This window comes from Anomaloglossus baeobatrachus, chromosome 12 (assembly GCF_048569485.1).
Source record: "Anomaloglossus baeobatrachus isolate aAnoBae1 chromosome 12, aAnoBae1.hap1, whole genome shotgun sequence".
In the NCBI taxonomy this organism is placed as follows: Eukaryota; Metazoa; Chordata; class Amphibia; order Anura; family Aromobatidae; genus Anomaloglossus; species Anomaloglossus baeobatrachus.
Genome location: NC_134364.1, coordinates 130,809,512 through 130,830,288, shown reverse-complemented (window position 1 = coordinate 130,830,288; position 20,777 = coordinate 130,809,512). Strand labels below are relative to the sequence as shown.

At 47.8% G+C, this 20,777-nt stretch overlaps 1 protein-coding gene across 1 annotated transcript in view; it reads right to left on the bottom strand.

Annotated features, from left to right (window-relative positions):
- Positions 1–20,777, bottom strand: part of PLEKHG3 (pleckstrin homology and RhoGEF domain containing G3) — a 98,273-nt gene that overhangs the window by 64,012 nt on the left and 13,484 nt on the right. The window contains exons 3-5 of the mRNA XM_075330879.1: positions 18,899–18,999; positions 3,437–3,506; positions 3,047–3,093 (exon numbers count right to left, since the gene is read on the bottom strand). Coding sequence (XP_075186994.1) covers positions 3,047–3,093; positions 3,437–3,506; positions 18,899–18,999 — 218 coding nt within the window. The remainder of the gene's footprint in view (positions 1–3,046; positions 3,094–3,436; positions 3,507–18,898; positions 19,000–20,777) is intronic.

The following is a 20,777-nucleotide window of genomic DNA, read 5'->3' as shown; positions in this document are numbered from 1 at the left end:
TCATGAAGTCGCAGGCGAAGTTGTCCTCCCCGTTCTGGTCCTTGCTGTTCATCGCCTGCACTTTCTGAATGAAGGTCCGCAGGATTTCCACTTGGTCCATGCTGGCTCTGTCTCCACTCTGCCAGTCACAGACTCCTGGGTGTCTGTCAGGGTGGGCACGGCCGCTCAGTCCGAGCCCCTCGCCATGCGGAGCTGCCCCTTCCTTGTCATCAGCCGCAGGAGGGGAAGCAGTGTGCAGTCCCTGCCCAGAGCCCCGCCACACCGTCTGGGAGGTGGCGGGGCTCTGGGCAGGGACTGCACACTGCTTCCCCTCCTGCGGCTGATGACAAGGAAGGGGCAGCTCCGCATGGCGAGGGGCTCGGACTGAGCGGCCGTGCCCACCCTGACAGACACCCAGGAGTCTGTGACTGGCAGAGTGGAGACAGAGCCAGCATGGACCAAGTGGAAATCCTGCGGACCTTCATTCAGAAAGTGCAGGCGATGAACAGCAAGGACCAGAACGGGGAGGACAACTTCGCCTGCGACTTCATGAGATTAAGAAGGCTATCCACAAAATACAGGACAGAGAAGATTTACCCTACAATCACTGGAGAAAAAGAAGAAAATGTAAAAAAGAACAGATATAAAGATATTCTGCCATTTGACCACAGTAGAGTTAAAATTGCACTGAAAATTCCACCTCATGAATCTGACTACATCAATGCAAACTTTATCAAGGGAGTCCATGGCCCTAAAGCATATATAGCAACACAGGGGCCATTAGCTAACACTGTAACTAGGAGAGCAAGGAGCCAGCGCTCAGTGTGCGCTGCTCCCTGCTCTCTGCACGTGTAGCTCCGTGCGGTGGTAACCAAGGTAAATATCGGGTTGGCAACCCGATATTTACCTTAGTTACCAAGCGCAGCATCTTCCACGCGGCGCTGGGGGCTTGTCACTGGTTGCTGGTGAGCTCACCAGCAACTTGTGTAGCGACGCTCCAGCGATCCCTGCCAAGTCAGGTTGCTGGTGGGATCGCTGGAGCGTCGCAGTGTGACATCTCACCAGCAACCTCCTAGCAACTTACCAGCGATCCCTATAGTTGTTGGGATCGCTGGTAAGTTGCTTAGTGTGACTGGACCTTTAGGCCCAGTCACACTAAACAACTTACCAGCGATCCCAACAACGATACAACCTGATAGGGATCGCTGGTAAGTTGCTAGGAGGTCGCTGGTGAGATGTCACACTAAGCGACGCTCCAGCGATCCCACCAGCAACCTGACCTGGCAGGGATCGCTGGAGCGTCGCTACATGGGTTGCTGGTGAGCTGTCACACAGGCAGATCTCACCAGTGACCAGCCCCCAGCCAGCAGCGACGCGTGGAAGCGATGCTGCGCTTGGTAACTAAGGTAAATATCGGGTATCCAACCCGATATTTACCTTGGTTACCAGCACACACCGCTTAGCGCTGGCTCCCTGCACACCTAGCCACAGTACACATCGGGTTAATTACCCGATGTGTACTCTGCTACGTGTGCAGGCAGCAGGAGCCGGCTTCTGCGGACGCTGGTAACCACGGTAAACATCGGGTAACCTAGAAGCCCTTCCCTTGGTTACCCGATATTTACCTTCGTTACCAGCGTCCGCCGCTCTCACACTGCCAGTGCCGGCTCCCTGTTCCCTGCACTTCTAGCCACAGTACACATCGGGTTAATTACCCGATGTGTACTGTGGCTAGAAGTGCAGAGAGCAGGAGCCGGCACTGACAGCTGAGAGCGGCGGACGCTGGTAACGAAGGTAAATATCGGGTAACCAAGGGAAGGGCTTCTTGGTTACCCACAGTTTACCGTGGTTACCAGCGTCCGCAGAAGCCGGCTCCTGCTGCCTGCACATTCAGTTGTTGCTCTGTCGCTGTCACACACAGCGATGTGCGCTTCACAGCGGGACAGCAACAACTAAAAAATGGCCCAGGACATTCAGCAACAACCAGCGACCTCACAGCAGGGGCCAGGACATTCAGCAACAACCGGCGACCTCACAGCAGGGGCCAGGTTGTTGCTGGATATCACACACCGCGACATCGCTAGCAACATCGCTGTTACATCACAAAAGTTGTTCCTTAGCAGCGGTGTTGCTAGCGATGTTGCTTAGTGAGACGTGGCCTTTAGGATATCAATGTCTGATTATCGGTTCCGGCTGTGGTAGCAGGAGGCCGGAATGATCTGTATCGGAGCTGCTCCGTCTTCTGATAGTGGCCGTGGCCAGATACTGCACATCAGGCCCTATTGATTTGAATGGGGGAGATGCGCAGTCCCCGGCCACAACCTCTATCATAATATGGAGTAGGTCTGGCACAGAGCATTTCTGGCTGCCCCCGGCATCGTGTGCAGCTGATCTGCGGAGGTGCGTGATGTCAGATCCCAACCGATCAGACATTGATGAATTATTCTAAGGATAGGCAACCCATTTAATGAAGAAACCAAGTGACAGAAATACATGTAGTAAAAGGTTCTTATACATCACTAGAGATGGGCCAACCCGCAGATGTTCAGGTAGAATTAAAAAAATAAATAAATAAAATAAATAGTTTGATTCGGGACCAGATTTTACCTGAACACTGAATCCTATATAAGTCTAAAGGGACCCAAACATGAGTGCTGTAAAAGGGTGTTAGTTAGGGCTAGGGGGCTGCAAAAGGAAGCAAACTGGGGATTAAAGCAGGAGCGTTATACTTACCGCGTCTCCAGAGCGGCTATCACACTGCTTCCTGGTCTGCTCATTAAAGGGAATGAATATTCACTGCTTCCCCCGCCCACCCTCTGTGACTGGTAGCAATCAGACTGCCGATGTCTGTGATTGGTTGTGGAGTGTAAAGATAAATAATTTGAAAAAAATGCCATAGGTTCTGCCATATTTTGATACCCAGCAGACACTGGGTGTCCGGTATGGACCCCACACTTTAGAGTTTGGGTTCGCCCATTCCTATCCAACACAAGCCTAGATTTTCCAAGAAATAACCCCAGGGGATAAAATATAGATGCACTGTGTATTATATAACGCATAGACTTACTTGGGATAGTTGTTACAGTACTGGGTGTAAATATCAAAGTAATGACTCTAGAGAGGAAAAAAAGAAGAGCCTGTTACAATGGAAGCACTTAGTGATCCACACACAGTGTGCTTATGATTCATCACTATTTATCATTTTAAGGGAAAAGAGATCATTTTTCATTTTAGTCAATGGTACAGTATAAATCCCATTCTGTATAACGCCGCCCACACCACCGATTGGTAGTTTTCTGCCTATGCACAGTGTACACAGCTGCCAATCAGTGTTGTGAGTAGGGTTATACAAAGCTTATAAATATGGAGGACTACCTGGCAGCAGGTTTATGAGTCCTCTAGTGATAATCCCCCAAAAACATTAATATTTTGTATCTACTTATTAGTCAATCCCGACCTTTTCCACAAAGCAGCTCGCAACAGCCACAGGGTCTTCACAGCAACCATCCAGGTCTTGGAGGAGCCGACTGCAAATAAATAAGATGCAAAAGTAAATCTGTGATTCAGCTGAAATCGCTTTTTTTCCTTCTCATCATAAAGAGCAAAGAAAGAAAGACTTTAGTTGCAGAATTTACAAGGAACAGGGAAAATGTGTGAGAGACAATTCACAGCAGGTCGGTGCAGTCAGAGGAAGACACGGTCAGGGCATGCAGCCACGCCAAGACTAATGCGAACAGAAAACACTTCTGCAATCGCCAATAATCAGCTGAGCTTCCAGTCATCCCTATAGGGCTGCAGTGTGCATGCGCGACTGAGCGTCCAGTCATCCCTATGGGGCTGCAGTGAGCATACGCGACCGTGCCTCCAGTCATCCCTATGGGGCTGCAGTGCGCATGCGCGACTGAGCTTCCAGTAATCCCTATGGGGCTACAGTGCGCATGCATGACCGAGCTTCCAGTCATCCTTATGGGGCTGCAGTGCACATGCACGACTGAGCTTCCAGTCATCCCTATGGGGCTGCAGTGGACATGCATGACTGAGCTTCTAGTCTTATCCATGGGGCTGCAGTGCAAATGCACGACTGAGCGTCCAGTCATCCCTATGGGGCTGCAGAGAGCTGCACTTCTTTTTACAGCTTTATAGAGAATGAATGGAGCAGCGGTCATGCATCCAAACTGCAGATCCAAAAAGTTCCCTGTCAGTGATATATAGTGGATTGGTGGGGGTCCGACCTATAACACCAATCAGCAAGTTATCACCTATCCTGGGAATCGGTTATGATATGTTGTCACTAGATGACCCTCGGAAAATGGGAAGGCCAGGATATGCAGATATAGCCAGCATATTAAAGAGAATCTGACACAACGTTTTGCGCCTCCATCTGAGAGCAGCATGATGTAGAGACAGAGACCCTGATATGTCAGTTACTGGACTACTTAAGAGTTGTTTTGATAAAATCACTGTTTTATGTGCACTTGCTGCCAGGTAGTCCTCCATGTTCATGAGCTCGGTAGAACCCCATCTCACCACTGATTAGCAGCTTTCTGTGTACAGGCAGAAAGCATCTAATTAGTGCTGTGTGCAAAGTTAGCAGTTCTCTGACTGCTGAGTTCTGTATATCAGTGGTGTGGGCGGAGTTATACAGAGCTCAGCATTCAGAGAACTGCTATCAGTGGTGTGGGCGGAGTTATACAGAGCTCAGCATTCACAGAACTGCTCATCAGTGGTGTGGGCGGAGTTATACAGAGCTCAGCATTCACAGAACTGCTATCAGTGGTGTGGGCGGAGTTATACAGAGCTCAGCATTTACAGAACTGCCAATCAGTGGTGTGGGCGGAGTTATACAGAGCTCAGCATTCACAGAACTGCTATCAGTGGTGTGGCGGAGTTATACAGAGCTCAGCATTCACAGAACTGCTAATCAGTGGTGTGGGCAGAGTTATACAGAGCTCAGCATTCACAGAACTGCCAATCAGTGGTGTGGGCGGAGTTATACAGAGCTCAGCATTCACAGAACTGCTAATCAGTGGTGTGGGCAGAGTTATATAGAGCTCAGCATTCACAGAACTGCTAATCAGTGTGTGGGTGGAGTTACACAGAGCTCAGCATTCACAGAACTGCTAATCAGTGGTGTGGGTGGAGTTACACAGAGCTCAGCATTCACAGAACTGCTAATCAGTGGTGTGGGTGGAGTTACACAGAGCTCAGCATTCACAGAACTGCTAATCAGTGGTGTGGGTGGAGTTATACAGAGCTCAGCATTCACAGAACTGCTATCAGTGGTGTGGGCGGAGTTATACAAAGCGGTAATAATATGGGATGGGATGCACCATTACACTAACGTCATGCCTCACTTAGGAAATAATAAAAAAATGAGTACACCCATGCATAAAACACAACAAAAATCAAACACAAATCCGTACATGCAATTATATAACACTGCTCATCTGTTAGTGTTTCGGCAGCGCCCGACAGGGACCTACCTGCTGAACATCCCCTAGTACGGGCGTCTTGGAACAAATATAATGAGAAAAGAGTGTAGATAGCATTATACTGGGGGCTGCGGCTTCCCGAAACAGACACAAGTCTACAGTTTTATGTAACAATGTTCTGCCATTCATTAATCATATCAGGCATCTATAGTAACACAATAGAAACGTCCTCAGAAGTATACATTACATTCAAATATACAAAAGAGTAAAGAAATACAAGAGTCTACACATCACTAAATGTATGCACACACAAGCTCATCCAATAACCACAGCTAAAGGGGGTCTCTGCCCCCGAAAATGCAGATTAAACTACTTAGCAAGTCATATAGGGGACTAAGCCTGTAAAAATACAAAAATTAAAAAAAAAAACAAAAAAAAAAACAAAACCTGATTTTTAGTACTGTTTTTTTTTTTCTATGCAAAATTATTGCTTTTAGGTGCCCCCTTGGTGTGACCAAAGGCTCAATGCATTTTCATAGCCCTTTAATTTGAATTCTGAGCACTTCCCCTAATTCAGAATGACAGGCTAGGGCAGCCATCAGGGCATCACAACCATTACTGCTGTATGGGGCCCGGTGAAGAGGGGGGGTCCCAGGACCAGGGGTAATTACTTTACAATTAATTACTGTTCAACCCGGCCCCCCCACCTCTTCACCGAGCCCCACTACACCCAACTCCGCCCCCCACCTCTTCACCGAGCCCCACTACACCCAACTCCGCCCCTCACCTCTTCACCGAGCCCCACTACACCCAACTCCGCCCCTCACCTCTTCACCGAGCCCCACTACACCCAACTCCGCCCCTCACCTCTTCACCGAGCCCCACTACACACAACTCCGCCCCTCACCTCTTCACCGAGCCCCACTACACACAACTCCACCCCTCACCTCTTCACCGAGCCCCACTACACCCAACTCCGCCTCCCACCTCTTCACCGAGCCCCACTACACCCAACTCCGACCCCCACCTCTTCACCGAGCCCCACTACACCCAACTCCGCCCCCACCTCTTCACCGAGCCCCACTACACCCAACTCTGCCCCCCACCTCTTCACCGAGCCCCACTACACCCAACTCCGCCCCCCACCTCTTCACCGAGCCCCACTACACCCAACTCCGCCCCCCACCTCTTCACCGAGCCCCACTACACCCAACTCCGCCCCCCACCTCTTCACCGAGCCCCACTACACCCAACTCCGCCCCTCACCTCTTCACCGAGCCCCACTACACCCAACTCCGCCCTCCACCTCTTCACCGAGCCCCACTACACCCAACTCCGCCCTCCACCTCTTCACCGAGCCCCACTACACCCAACTCCGCCCCCCACCTCTTCACCGGGACCCACTACACCCAACTCCGCCTCTCCAGGCCCCACCCCCCATCTCCCCACCGGGCCCCACTACACCCAACTCCACCTCTCCGGGCCCATCCCCCCACCTCTTCTCCAAGCCCCACTGCAGTTACCGCCGTGGTTGCCGAAGCAGGGGGGCAGAGTCTGATATCTTCAATGACAGCAGACGCTGCTGGTCGGCCCGCTTTACTTCATAATGTTTATACTGCGCGTGCACTAAACAGGCTGCCATGCACAGTACAAACAAGAGCCCACCGGAGGAAGAGGATCCTCCAATCAACGAGCGCGGCAGGATGGGGAGTATGATGTGTGTGTGTCTGTCTTCCTTTTCCCGGCTCATACACATCACCATACTGTATTACAGTGTGTATGTATATAATGTGGATCTGTGTACAGTATGGTGCTGTGTATACACTATACACACCCCGCAGCCTCTATTGTGTATACAGCCCGCAGTAACCTCTATACTATATACAGCCTGTGTATTCACACATGCAGGAATTTGCAAAGAGTGGCAATGGGACTGTGGAATGCTCGAAGGATGGAGGCGGAGCTGGGGTGGAGCCTGGGCGGAGTCTCAAGGGGGCCTGACAATGGTGACAGTATGGGGCCCTGAAATTCCTAGTGACAGCCTCTCTCATACCCTGAGTGAGCACTGCCTGCATTCAATCTGTGGTCCTGCCCATGCACACTGACACTGTAGGAGCCCTGTGTCGCTCACACAATGTGGGTGTGCTGGGATCTCTGGCCTCTGTAGGTTACTAGATGTCAATTAAATAAAGTTGTAATGATGCTGGCATTTAAAGGGAGTCTGCCAGCGTGAAAACTCAGTCTGATCTGCAGGCACCATGTTATAGAGGAGGAGGAGATGAACAGATTGATGTATAGTTTTTGTTAGAAAATATCCAGTATAACCTGTGTTCTCATCCTCTAAACCTCTGCTCTCGGGCATTTTCAGTCCTGTGGGCGGTCCTAGCAGTGATAGCCCCGCCCACTGGACTGAAATCCCAGAAAGAGCAGAGCTTTAGAGGATGAAAACAGAGGTTATACAGGATATATCTGTTCATCTCCACCTCCTCTACCGCATGGTGCCTGCAGACTGGCCGGCATTTTCATGGAGACAGGTTCCCTTTAAGTAAATACAGTTGTAATAGATGGTTTGCCTTATTCTGTATGCGGAGCAGCCACTGCTGTTTGTTTTCCCTGCTCCTGTCACAGCCCTATAATTAACCTTCCTGATAGCATTGTATGAGCTACCTCTCCCAAACTAAGGGTACCTTCACACTTAGCGATGCAGCAACGATCCGACCAGCGATCTGACCTGGTCAGGATCGCTGCTGCATCGCTACATGGTCGCTGGTGAGCTGTCAAACAGGCAGATCTCACCAGCGACCAGTGACCAGCCCCCAGCCAGCAGCGACGTGCAAGCGACGCTGCGCTTGCACGGAGCCGCCGTCTGGAAGCTGCAGAGACTGGTAACTAAGGTAAACATCGGGTATGGTTACCCAATGTTTACATTAGTTACCAGCGCACACCGCTTAGCTGTGTGTGCAGGGAGCAGGGAGACGCGCACACTGAGCGCTGGCTCCTTGCTCTCCTAGCTACAGTACACATCAGGTTAATTAACCCGATGTGTAATGCAGCTACACGTGCAGAGAGCAGGGAGCAGCGCACACCAATTAGCGCTGGCTCCTTGCTCTCCTAGTTACAGCACACATCAGGTTAATTAACCCGATGTGTAATGCAGCTACATGTGCAGAGAGCCGGAGCCGGCAGCACAGGCAGCGTGAGAGCTGCAGAGGCTGGTAACTAAGGTAAATATCGGGTATCCACCTTGGTTACCCGATGTTTACCTTGGTTACAGCTTACCGCAGCTGCCAGACGCCGGCTCCTGCTCCCTGCTCGCTTCATTTGTCGCTCTCTTGCTGTCACACACAGCGATCTGTGTGTCACCGTGGGAGAGCGCCTTTGAAGAAAACGAACCAGGGCTGTGTGTAACGAGCAGCGATCTCTCAGCAGGGGCCAGATCCAGTGTCACACACAGCGAGATCGCTAATGAGGTCACTGCTGCGTCACAAAAAGCGTGACTCAGCAGCGATCTCGGCAGCGAGCTCGCTGTGTGTGAAGCACCCCTAAGTCCATCCTCACATGTAGCCATTCCATTCACAGACAATAAATATGCAAAGAGGCTGTTGTGCTTTGGGCCTGATGAAGCCCCTCCTGAGCCTGTCTCCGCAGCTTTATCAGCACCACCTCCTACTTAAAGAACCCCAATCACCAGGATTTCCGTATATAACCTAAAGCCAGTGCTATACTGGCGCTATCAGGCTGATTCTATACATACAGTGCTATACTGGCACTATCAGGCTGAGTCTATTCATACAGTGCTATACTGGCGCTATCAGGCTGATTCTATACATACAGTGCTATACTGGCACTATCAGGCTGAGTCTATACATACAGTGCTATACTGGCACTATCAGGCTGATTCTATACATACAGTCCTATACTGGCACTATCAGGCTGAGTCTATTCATACAGTGCTATACTGGCGCTATCAGGCTGATTCTATACATACAGTGCTATACTGGCACTATCAGGCTGAGTCTATACATACAGTGCTATACTGGCACTATCAGGCTGATTCTATACATACAGTGCTATACTGGCACTATCAGGCTGATTCTATACATACAGTGCTATACTGGCGCTATCAGGCTGATTCTATACATACAGTGCTATACTGGCACTATCAGGCTGAGTCTATACATACAGTGCTATACTGGCACAATCAGGCTGATTCTATACATACAGTGCTATACTGGCACTATCAGGCTGATTCTATACATACAGTGCTATACTGGCACTATCAGGCTGAGTCTATACATACAGTGCTATACTGGCACTATCAGGCTGATTCTATACATACAGTGCTATACTGGCGCTATCCGGCTGATTCTATACATACAGTGCTATACTGGCACTATCAGGCTGATTCTATACATACAGTGCTATACTGGCGCTATCAGGCTGATTCTATACATACAGTGCTATACTGGCACTATCAGGCTGATTCTATGCATACAGTGCTATACTGGCACTATCAGGCTGATTCTATACATACAGTGCTATACTGGCACTATCAGGCTGATTCTATACATACAGTGCTATACTGGCGCTATCCGGCTGATTCTATACATACAGTGCTATGCTGGCGCTATCAGGCTGATTCTATACATACAGTGCTATACTGGCACTATCAGGCTGAGTCTATACATACAGTGCTATACTGGCGCTATCAGGCTGAGTCTATACATACAGTGCTATACTGGCGCTATCAGGCTGATTCTATACATACAGTGCTATACTGGCGCTATCCGGCTGATTCTATACATACAGTGCTATACTGGCGCTATCAGGCTGATTCTATACATACAGTGCTATACTGGCACTATCAGGCTGAGTCTATACATACAGTGCTATACTGGCACTATCAGGCTGATTCTATACATACAGTGCAATACTGGCGCTATCAGGCTGATTCTATACATACAGTGCTATACTGGCGCTATCAGGCTGATTCTATACATACAGTGCTATACTGGCACTATCAGGCTGAGTCTATACATACAGTGCTATACTGGCGCTATCAGGCTGATTCTATGCATACAGTGCTATACTGGCACTATCAGGCTGATTCTATGCATACAGTGCTATACTGGCACTATCAGGCTGATTCTATACATACAGTGCTATACTGGCACTATCAGGCTGATTCTATACATACAGTGCTATACTGGCACTATCAGGCTGATTCTATGCATACAGTGCTATACTGGCACTATCAGGCTGATTCTATGCATACAGTGCTATACTGGCACTATCAGGCTGATTCTATACATACAGTGCTATACTGGCACTATCAGGCTGATTCTATACATACAGTGCTATACTGGCGCTATCCGGCTGATTCTATACATACAGTGCTATACTGGCGCTATCAGGCTGATTCTATACATACAGTGCTATACTGGCACTATCAGGCTGAGTCTATACATACAGTGCTATACTGGCGCTATCAGGCTGAGTCTATACATACAGTGCTATACTGGCTCTATCAGGCTGATTCTATACATACAGTGCTATACTTGCGCTATCCGGCTGATTCTATACATACAGTGCTATACTGGCGCTATCAGGCTGATTCTATACATACAGTGCTATACTGGCACTATCAGGCTGAGTCTATACATACAGTGCTATACTGGCACTATCAGGCTGATTCTATACATACAGTGCTATACTGGCACTATCAGGCTGATTCTATACATACAGTGCTATACTGGCACTATCAGGCTGAGTCTATTCATACAGTGCTATACTGGCGCTATCAGGCTGATTCTATACATACAGTGCTATACTGGCACTATCAGGCTGAGTCTATACATACAGTGCTATACTGGCACTATCAGGCTGATTCTATACATACAGTGCTATACTGGCACTATCAGGCTGATTCTATACATACAGTGCTATACTGGCACTATCAGGCTGAGTCTATTCATACAGTGCTATACTGGCGCTATCAGGCTGATTCTATACATACAGTGCTATACTGGCGCTATCAGGCTGAGTCTATACATACAGTGCTATACTGGCGCTATCAGGCTGATTCTATACATACAGTGCTATACTGGCACTATCAGGCTGAGTCTATACATACAGTGCTATACTGGCACTATCAGGCTGATTCTATACATACAGTGCTATACTGGCACTATCAGGCTGATTCTATACATACAGTGCTATACTGGCACTATCAGGCTGAGTCTATACATACAGTGCTATACTGGCACTATCAGGCTGATTCTATACATACAGTGCTATACTGGCGCTATCCGGCTGATTCTATACATACAGTGCTATACTGGCACTATCAGGCTGATTCTATACATACAGTGCTATACTGGCGCTATCAGGCTGATTCTATACATACAGTGCTATACTGGCACTATCAGGCTGATTCTATGCATACAGTGCTATACTGGCACTATCAGGCTGATTCTATACATACAGTGCTATACTGGCACTATCAGGCTGATTCTATACATACAGTGCTATACTAGCGCTATCCGGCTGATTCTATACATACAGTGCTATGCTGGCGCTATCAGGCTGATTCTATACATACAGTGCTATACTGGCACTATCAGGCTGAGTCTATACATACAGTGCTATACTGGCGCTATCAGGCTGAGTCTATACATACAGTGCTATACTGGCTCTATCAGGCTGATTCTATACATACAGTGCTATACTGGCGCTATCCGGCTGATTCTATACATACAGTGCTATACTGGCGCTATCAGGCTGATTCTATACATACAGTGCTATACTGGCACTATCAGGCTGAGTCTATACATACAGTGCTATACTGGCACTATCAGGCTGATTCTATACATACAGTGCTATACTGGCGCTATCAGGCTGATTCTATACATACAGTGCTATACTGGCGCTATCAGGCTGATTCTATACATACAGTGCTATACTGGCACTATCAGGCTGAGTCTATACATACAGTGCTATACTGGCACTATCAGGCTGATTCTATACATACAGTGCTATACTGGCACTATCAGGCTGATTCTATACATACAGTGCTATACTGGCACTATCAGGCTGAGTCTATTCATACAGTGCTATACTGGCGCTATCAGGCTGATTCTATACATACAGTGCTATACTGGCACTATCAGGCTGAGTCTATACATACAGTGCTATACTGGCACTATCAGGCTGATTCTATACATACAGTGCTATACTGGCACTATCAGGCTGATTCTATACATACAGTGCTATACTGGCACTATCAGGCTGAGTCTATACATACAGTGCTATACTGGCACTATCAGGCTGATTCTATACATACAGTGCTATACTGGCGCTATCCGGCTGATTCTATACATACAGTGCTATACTGGCACTATCAGGCTGATTCTATACATACAGTGCTATACTGGCGCTATCAGGCTGATTCTATACATACAGTGCTATACTGGCACTATCAGGCTGATTCTATGCATACAGTGCTATACTGGCACTATCAGGCTGATTCTATGCATACAGTGCTATACTGGCACTATCAGGCTGATTCTATACATACAGTGCTATACTGGCACTATCAGGCTGATTCTATACATACAGTGCTATACTGGCGCTATCCGGCTGATTCTATACATACAGTGCTATACTGGCGCTATCAGGCTGATTCTATACATACAGTGCTATACTGGCACTATCAGGCTGAGTCTATACATACAGTGCTATACTGGCGCTATCAGGCTGAGTCTATACATACAGTGCTATACTGGCTCTATCAGGCTGATTCTATACATACAGTGCTATACTGGCGCTATCCGGCTGATTCTATACATACAGTGCTATACTGGCGCTATCAGGCTGATTCTATACATACAGTGCTATACTGGCACTATCAGGCTGAGTCTATACATACAGTGCTATATTGGCACTATCAGGCTGATTCTATACATACAGTGCTATACTGGCACTATCAGGCTGATTCTATACATACAGTGCTATACTGGCACTATCAGGCTGAGTCTATTCATACAGTGCTATACTGGCGCTATCAGGCTGATTCTATACATACAGTGCTATACTGGCACTATCAGGCTGAGTCTATACATACAGTGCTATACTGGCACTATCAGGCTGATTCTATACATACAGTGCTATACTGGCACTATCAGGCTGAGTCTATTCATACAGTGCTATACTGGCGCTATCAGGCTGATTCTATACATACAGTGCTATACTGGCACTATCAGGCTGAGTCTATACATACAGTGCTATACTGGCTCTATCAGGCTGATTCTATACATACAGTGCTATACTGGCGCTATCCGGCTGATTCTATACATACAGTGCTATACTGGCACTATCAGGCTGATTCTATACATACAGTGCTATACTGGCGCTATCAGGCTGATTCTATACATACAGTGCTATACTGGCGCTATCAGGCTGATTCTATACATACAGTGCTATACTGGCGCTATCAGGCTGATTCTATACATACAGTGCTATACTGGCACTATCAGGCTGATTCTATGCATACAGTGCTATACTGGCACTATCAGGCTGAATTTATACATGCAGTGCTATACTGGCACTATCAGGCTGAATTTATACATGCAGTGCTATACTGGCACTATCAGACTGATTCTATACATACAGTGCTATACTGGCACTATCAGGCTGAGTCTATACATACAGTGCTATACTGGCGCTATCAGGCTGATTCTATACATACAGTGCTATACTGGCACTATTAGGCTGAGTCTATTCATACAGTGCTATACTGGCGCTATCAGGCTGATTCTATACATACAGTGCTATACTGGCACTATCAGGCTGAGTCTATACATACAGTGCTATACTGGCACTATCAGGCTGATTCTATACATACAGTGCTATACTGGCGCTATCCGGCTGATTCTATACATACAGTGCTATACTGGCACTATCAGGCTGAGTCTATACATACAGTGCTATACTGGCACTATCAGGCTGATTCTATACATACAGTGCTATACTGGCACTATCAGGCTGATTCTATGCATACAGTGCTATACTGGCACTATCAGGCTGATTCTATACATACAGTGCTATACTGGCACTATCAGGCTGATTCTATACATACAGTGCTATACTGGCACTATCAGGCTGATTCTATACATACAGTGCTATACTGGCGCTATCAGGCTGATTCTATACATACAGTGCTATACTGGCACTATCAGGCTGATTCTATACATACAGTGCTATACTGGCGCTATCAGGCTGATTCTATACATACAGTGCTATACTGGCGCTATCCGGCTGATTCTATACATACAGTGCTATACTGGCGCTATCAGGCTGATTCTATACATACAGTGCTATACTGGCACTATCAGGCTGAGTCTATACATACAGTGCTATACTGGCTCTATCAGGCTGATTCTATACATACAGTGCTATACTGGCGCTATCCGGCTGATTCTATACATACAGTGCTATACTGGCGCTATCAGGCTGATTCTATACATACAGTGCTATACTGGCACTATCAGGCTGAGTCTATACATACAGTGCTATACTGGCACTATCAGGCTGATTCTATACATACAGTGCTATACTGGCGCTATCAGGCTGATTCTATACATACAGTGCTATACTGGCGCTATCAGGCTGATTCTATACATACAGTGCTATACTGGCGCTATCAGGCTGATTCTATACATACAGTGCTATACTGGCACTATCAGGCTGATTCTATGCATACAGTGCTATACTGGCACTATCAGGCTGAATTTATACATGCAGTGCTATACTGGCACTATCAGGCTGAATTTATACATGCAGTGCTATACTGGCACTATCAGACTGATTCTATACATACAGTGCTATACTGGCACTATCAGGCTGAGTCTATACATACAGTGCTATACTGGCGCTATCAGGCTGATTCTATACATACAGTGCTATACTGGCACTATTAGGCTGAGTCTATTCATACAGTGCTATACTGGCGCTATCAGGCTGATTCTATACATACAGTGCTATACTGGCACTATCAGGCTGAGTCTATACATACAGTGCTATACTGGCACTATCAGGCTGATTCTATACATACAGTGCTATACTGGCGCTATCCGGCTGATTCTATACATACAGTGCTATACTGGCGCTATCAGGCTGATTCTATACATACAGTGCTATACTGGCACTATCAGGCTGAGTCTATACATACAGTGCTATACTGGCGCTATCAGGCTGAGTCTATACATACAGTGCTATACTGGCTCTATCAGGCTGATTCTATACATACAGTGCTATACTGGCGCTATCCGGCTGATTCTATACATACAGTGCTATACTGGCGCTATCAGGCTGATTCTATACATACAGTGCTATACTGGCACTATCAGGCTGAGTCTATACATACAGTGCTATACTGGCACTATCAGGCTGATTCTATACATACAGTGCTATACTGGCGCTATCAGGCTGATTCTATACATACAGTGCTATACTGGCGCTATCAGGCTGAATTTATACATGCAGTGCTATACTGGCACTATCAGGCTGAATTTATACATGCAGTGCTATACTGGCACTATCAGACTGATTCTATACATACAGTGCTATACTGGCACTATCAGGCTGAGTCTATACATACAGTGCTATACTGGCACTATCAGGCTGATTCTGTACATACAGTGCTATACTGGCGCTATCAGGCTGATTCTATACATGCAGTGCTATACTGGCGCTATCAGGCTGAGTCTATACATGCAGTGCTATACTGGCGCTATCAGGCTGAGTCTATACATACAGTGCTATACTGGCACTATCAGGCTGATTCTATACATACAGTGCTATACTGGCACTATCAGGCTGATTCTATACATGCAGTGCTATACTGGCACTATCAGGCTGATTCTATACATACAGTGCTATACTGGCACTATCAGGCTGAGTCTATACATACAGTGCTATACTGGCACTATCAGGCTGATTCTATACATACCTGTAGTGCTCAGCTCAGATTATTAGGTTTTGAAATCCAAGAAAGTAAAGTTTATAAAATCGGCAGCTTCTTGAGTGACAGCAGCTGAGAAGCAGATAATATCTGGGGGGGAATTCATAGTTATCCCCTCCCCCTGTTAGAATTAGCATAACTATTATACAATCGGTGTAACTTTTCACTAGCAGGACCTGTGTGATGTCATACACATGTGACCAGAAAAGGCGGGACCTCAGCCAACAAAGCTGATACCAGGAAACAACATGTTTCTTTTGGCTGAGGCCCCGCCCCTTCTGGTCATATGGGTATGACCTCACACAGGTCCTGGTAGTGAAAAGTTAAAACGATTGTATGATACTTATGCTAATTCTAACAGGGGGAGGGGATAACTATAAATACCCCCCAGATATTATCTGATCCTCAGCTGCTGTCAATCTTAAAGTCTAGGACCACTCTATTAAAGACCAACCGTAGTTTTTTTTTTTAATGGGGGGTTGAGAATGTGAAAATAAGTAAGCAGTGTAATATTCCTTAATAGAGACATCCTCTTCTTTCTCCTCCTAAACTGATGTTTCATTGTCATAATGTTTAATGCACAGGTTATATCTGTCTTCAGTCTATACACGCTTCCTCGTTACTGAGATAAGATTTGACAGTTAGTGCTCATAAAGTTCCAAGGAGAGCGGTCTCTCATTTCGGGAGAACCTCTGTCTGTCTAGCTCCTCCCCACTTAATAGAATTGTCACCAGTGCCAGGAGTGGGCGATCATGTGACTTCAAGTGTGCGATTTACAACTTCTGGCCACATTCCAACTAGACATATCCGGCCTCACTCAATTCACTTGCATTGAGCAAGGCCGTGCATGACTAGCTTTCATGTGACCGCATGCATGATCACACAGTGTGCGGTGTGAGGACTCACCACTGTCAGGAGTGGGCGATCATGTGACAGCAAGTATGTGATTTAAAACTTCTGGCCACATTCCGACTAGACATGTCTGGCCTCGCTCAGTTGAGTTGTATTGCACGTCTAGTTTTCATGTGACCACATGCATGGTCATGCAGCACGTGCCATGAGGATTCATCACTGTCAGGAGTGGACGGTCATGTGACCACACGTATGTGATTTGCAATTTCTGGCCACATTCCGACTAGACATATCTGGCCTCAGTTGAGTTGTATTGAGCAAGACCGTGCACGTCTAGTTTTCATGCGACCGTAAACATGGTCACACAGTGCGCGCAGTGAGGACTCACGTCTGTAGTTACAGAGCAACTGTAGACTAAGACTATGTGCACACGTGTGCGCTCTGCACCGCACACAAAAGGTCCGCTTCAGAGCGCAGCTGAAAAGCTCTGTTCTGAAGCGCCTGGTGCCGGCAGATTAGTGCGCTCTGCATGCTGCCTCTCCCTATAGACAGCATGCAAAGCGCATGAAAGAAGTGACATGTCACTTCTTAGAACGCACGCTTCGGGCAGCAGCCAAATCGCTGCGCTCTAATATGCCACATGGGCATGGGTTAGGCACAATCTTCATAGATTGTGCTGGGGATGCAGGATGCATGCAGTTACGCTGCGGTGCAGATCGCAGCGTAACTGCATGCAATATGCACATGTGCACACATATCCTAAAGGGCACTTTACATGCAGCAATATGGCTAGTGAGTGTACCTGCCCCCGTCGGTTGTGCGTCACGGGCAAATTGCTGCCCGTCACGCACAACATCGCTCACACCCGTCACACGGACTTACCTCCCTTGCGACGTCGCTCTGGCCGGCGATCCGCCTCCTTCCTAAGGGGGTGGTTCGTGCGGCGTCACAGCGATGTTACACGGCAGCCGTCCAATAGAAGTGGAGGGGTGGAGATGAGCAGGACATAATATCCCGCCCACCTCCTTCCTTCCGCATTGCCGGTGGAGGCAGGTAAGGAGATGTTCGTCGCTCCTGCGGTGTCACACATAGCGATGTCTGCTGCCGCAGGAACGACGAACAACCAGCGGCATGCACCACCAACGATATTATGAAAAGGAGCGACGTGTCAATGAGCAACAATTTTTGACGTTTTTGCGCTCGTTGATCGTTACTTCTTGGTGTCACACGGTGCGATGTCGCTACTGGCGCCGGATGTGCGTCACTAACGACGTGACCCCGACGATATATCGTTAGCGATGTCGCAGCGTGTAAAGCACCCTTAAGGGCGGACATCTCCTTGGCTGTGTGACCCATACTTTGGAAATGGTCACACCCTGCACCCTTTACATTGCAGGCGGCATGAATTACCATGTTACACATAGCCGATCCGCTGCGTCAGTCAATCAGCCGACAGATTGTATACGGGCATCACCTGCTCATTACGTGCTCACTATACACACAGTAATACACGGATTTCGCAGGAGGATAAAGCAGCTGCACGAGGGGATTATGGCTGACCGGCCGCTAACAAAAACTACACATGAGAGAGAACAGAAGATAAAAGACGCGTCACCTGTTCAAGTCATAAATGTCCTCGATGTTTCCAAAGAGCGCGCTGACCTGCTCCGGCCTCATGGGCAGCTCCTGTCTGTCTATGATGCCTCCGAGGTACTCCTAGCGGAAATTTACAGGCATTTAAATGGCAAACATCAATTACGTTTATTAGTGAGAACTTTACGAGCCGCACGGCCTCATTCATGGATACATGAGCTGTAAAGCAAAGGAGTACTGTAAGGCTTATAAATAAGACGGCTCTAATACTGGAGAAGGGAACATTCAGGAACAGAACACATCGTGGTCGCCCCTCATTATATTCTGAAAACAGTCACTATGGAAAAAAGAACATATATCCCATACATCACTACTTGTGCAGAGAGAGCACAGCACGGCCATGCTAACAAGAAGCAGCCGCATGGCGACACATCCCGGCACAGTGATTATATCCTGGGATGTGTCGCCATTTATGTCACCACTGGAGTGGTCTATCTAAGTCCCCTCGTCTTACACTCGCCCTCCGGTGTCAATCTGTTTTCAACATCGCTCTAGTCAATCGCCAGCAGATTGTGACCTTCCAGCTCGCTCCAGTGTTTCATAGAGCAAGCTGGAAGGTTAGGACTCAATGTAAGTCTATGAGAGCCTTGTTCTTGCTCTCATAGACTTGCATTAAGCGTTTGTGATGCAACTTCTGACAACCGGACAGTCCGAGGTTACAGGCACAAAATGGCGCTTTGGGGCTGGAGTGGGGCCGCAGGGGACTTAGATTTAAAGCAAGGCCCCAGCAATAAAGAAAAATTCAAATCACTGAATTAATGCTTTAAAAGGACTCTGACATCCACAGGCAGCAGGCATCGGACACCGGCTGTAGGATTTCAGGAATAGGTGTTTGGCTCTGAAATGATGTGCTATTACTTTCACAGCCAATCAAGAACCGAGCCGCATGTGGGACTAATCAGACAGGCAGGTCTCCGGCGGCTTCTCCCTGTGTCACCATTCACCTCTAGCTCTGATCCTTGCAGAGCCATTGTGTTTTGTGTATTGCTCGGTTGTTTGTATTCCCCGGGTGCTTGCCGGTGGCCGGGCTTGTTTGGTGCTGTTTCACCTGGAACTTCACCAGTGATGGTTCCTGCTGTGGAGTGTGCGCTTCTGCTTCCTGTGAGTTTGTTCTGATCCTCATTCTGCTACCCAAACTCCTCTCCCTGTCCTCGGCTCCGTCCGCCTTATCGGTGCTCCCCGACTTCCTGACCCTCTGCTTATGTTGTTCCCTCAGTCCCACTTCCCCCCTCTGTACTGACGTTGCCCTTTGGTTTCTGACCCCGGCTTGCTCTCTGACTATGGTTCTGCTCCCCGTCTGTATCTGATGTTACCTCCCGGCTCCTGACCTTAGGCTTTCACGTCACTTTGGCTCCTCTGCCTCCTTTGCACTGACGTGACTTCCTGGCTCTGTCTCTTGGCGTGTACGATCATTCTGCTACTTCCCAGTCTAGATACTGGTGACATCTAGTGGGCAGACACCGCATTACACCTAGGAGCTCTACATCTCTCCTGCGTACCATCGCCCCCTGGTGGTAGCATTACACACTGCCCTCTGACATTGACTAACAGGTTTCTCCCCGTCTGCATGTATAGAGAAGGACCTGTCAGTCATTGGCAGTGGGCAGGATGAAACTGCCGGGGACCGATCTTTCTGGCCAGTCAGCGGTATGATTCTCGGCTGACAAGCAAAGCTGTAGCATTTCAGAATCAGACACTTATGGCTGAAATCATAGTACCTGTGCCGGATATACACTGCCTGTGGGACGGACCGCAAGGATCAGCCATCAGGTTCCTGGAGACAGGATAGTTCAGCTCTGCACGATAACTGCAACAACATTGTATACCTTACTTTATATCTA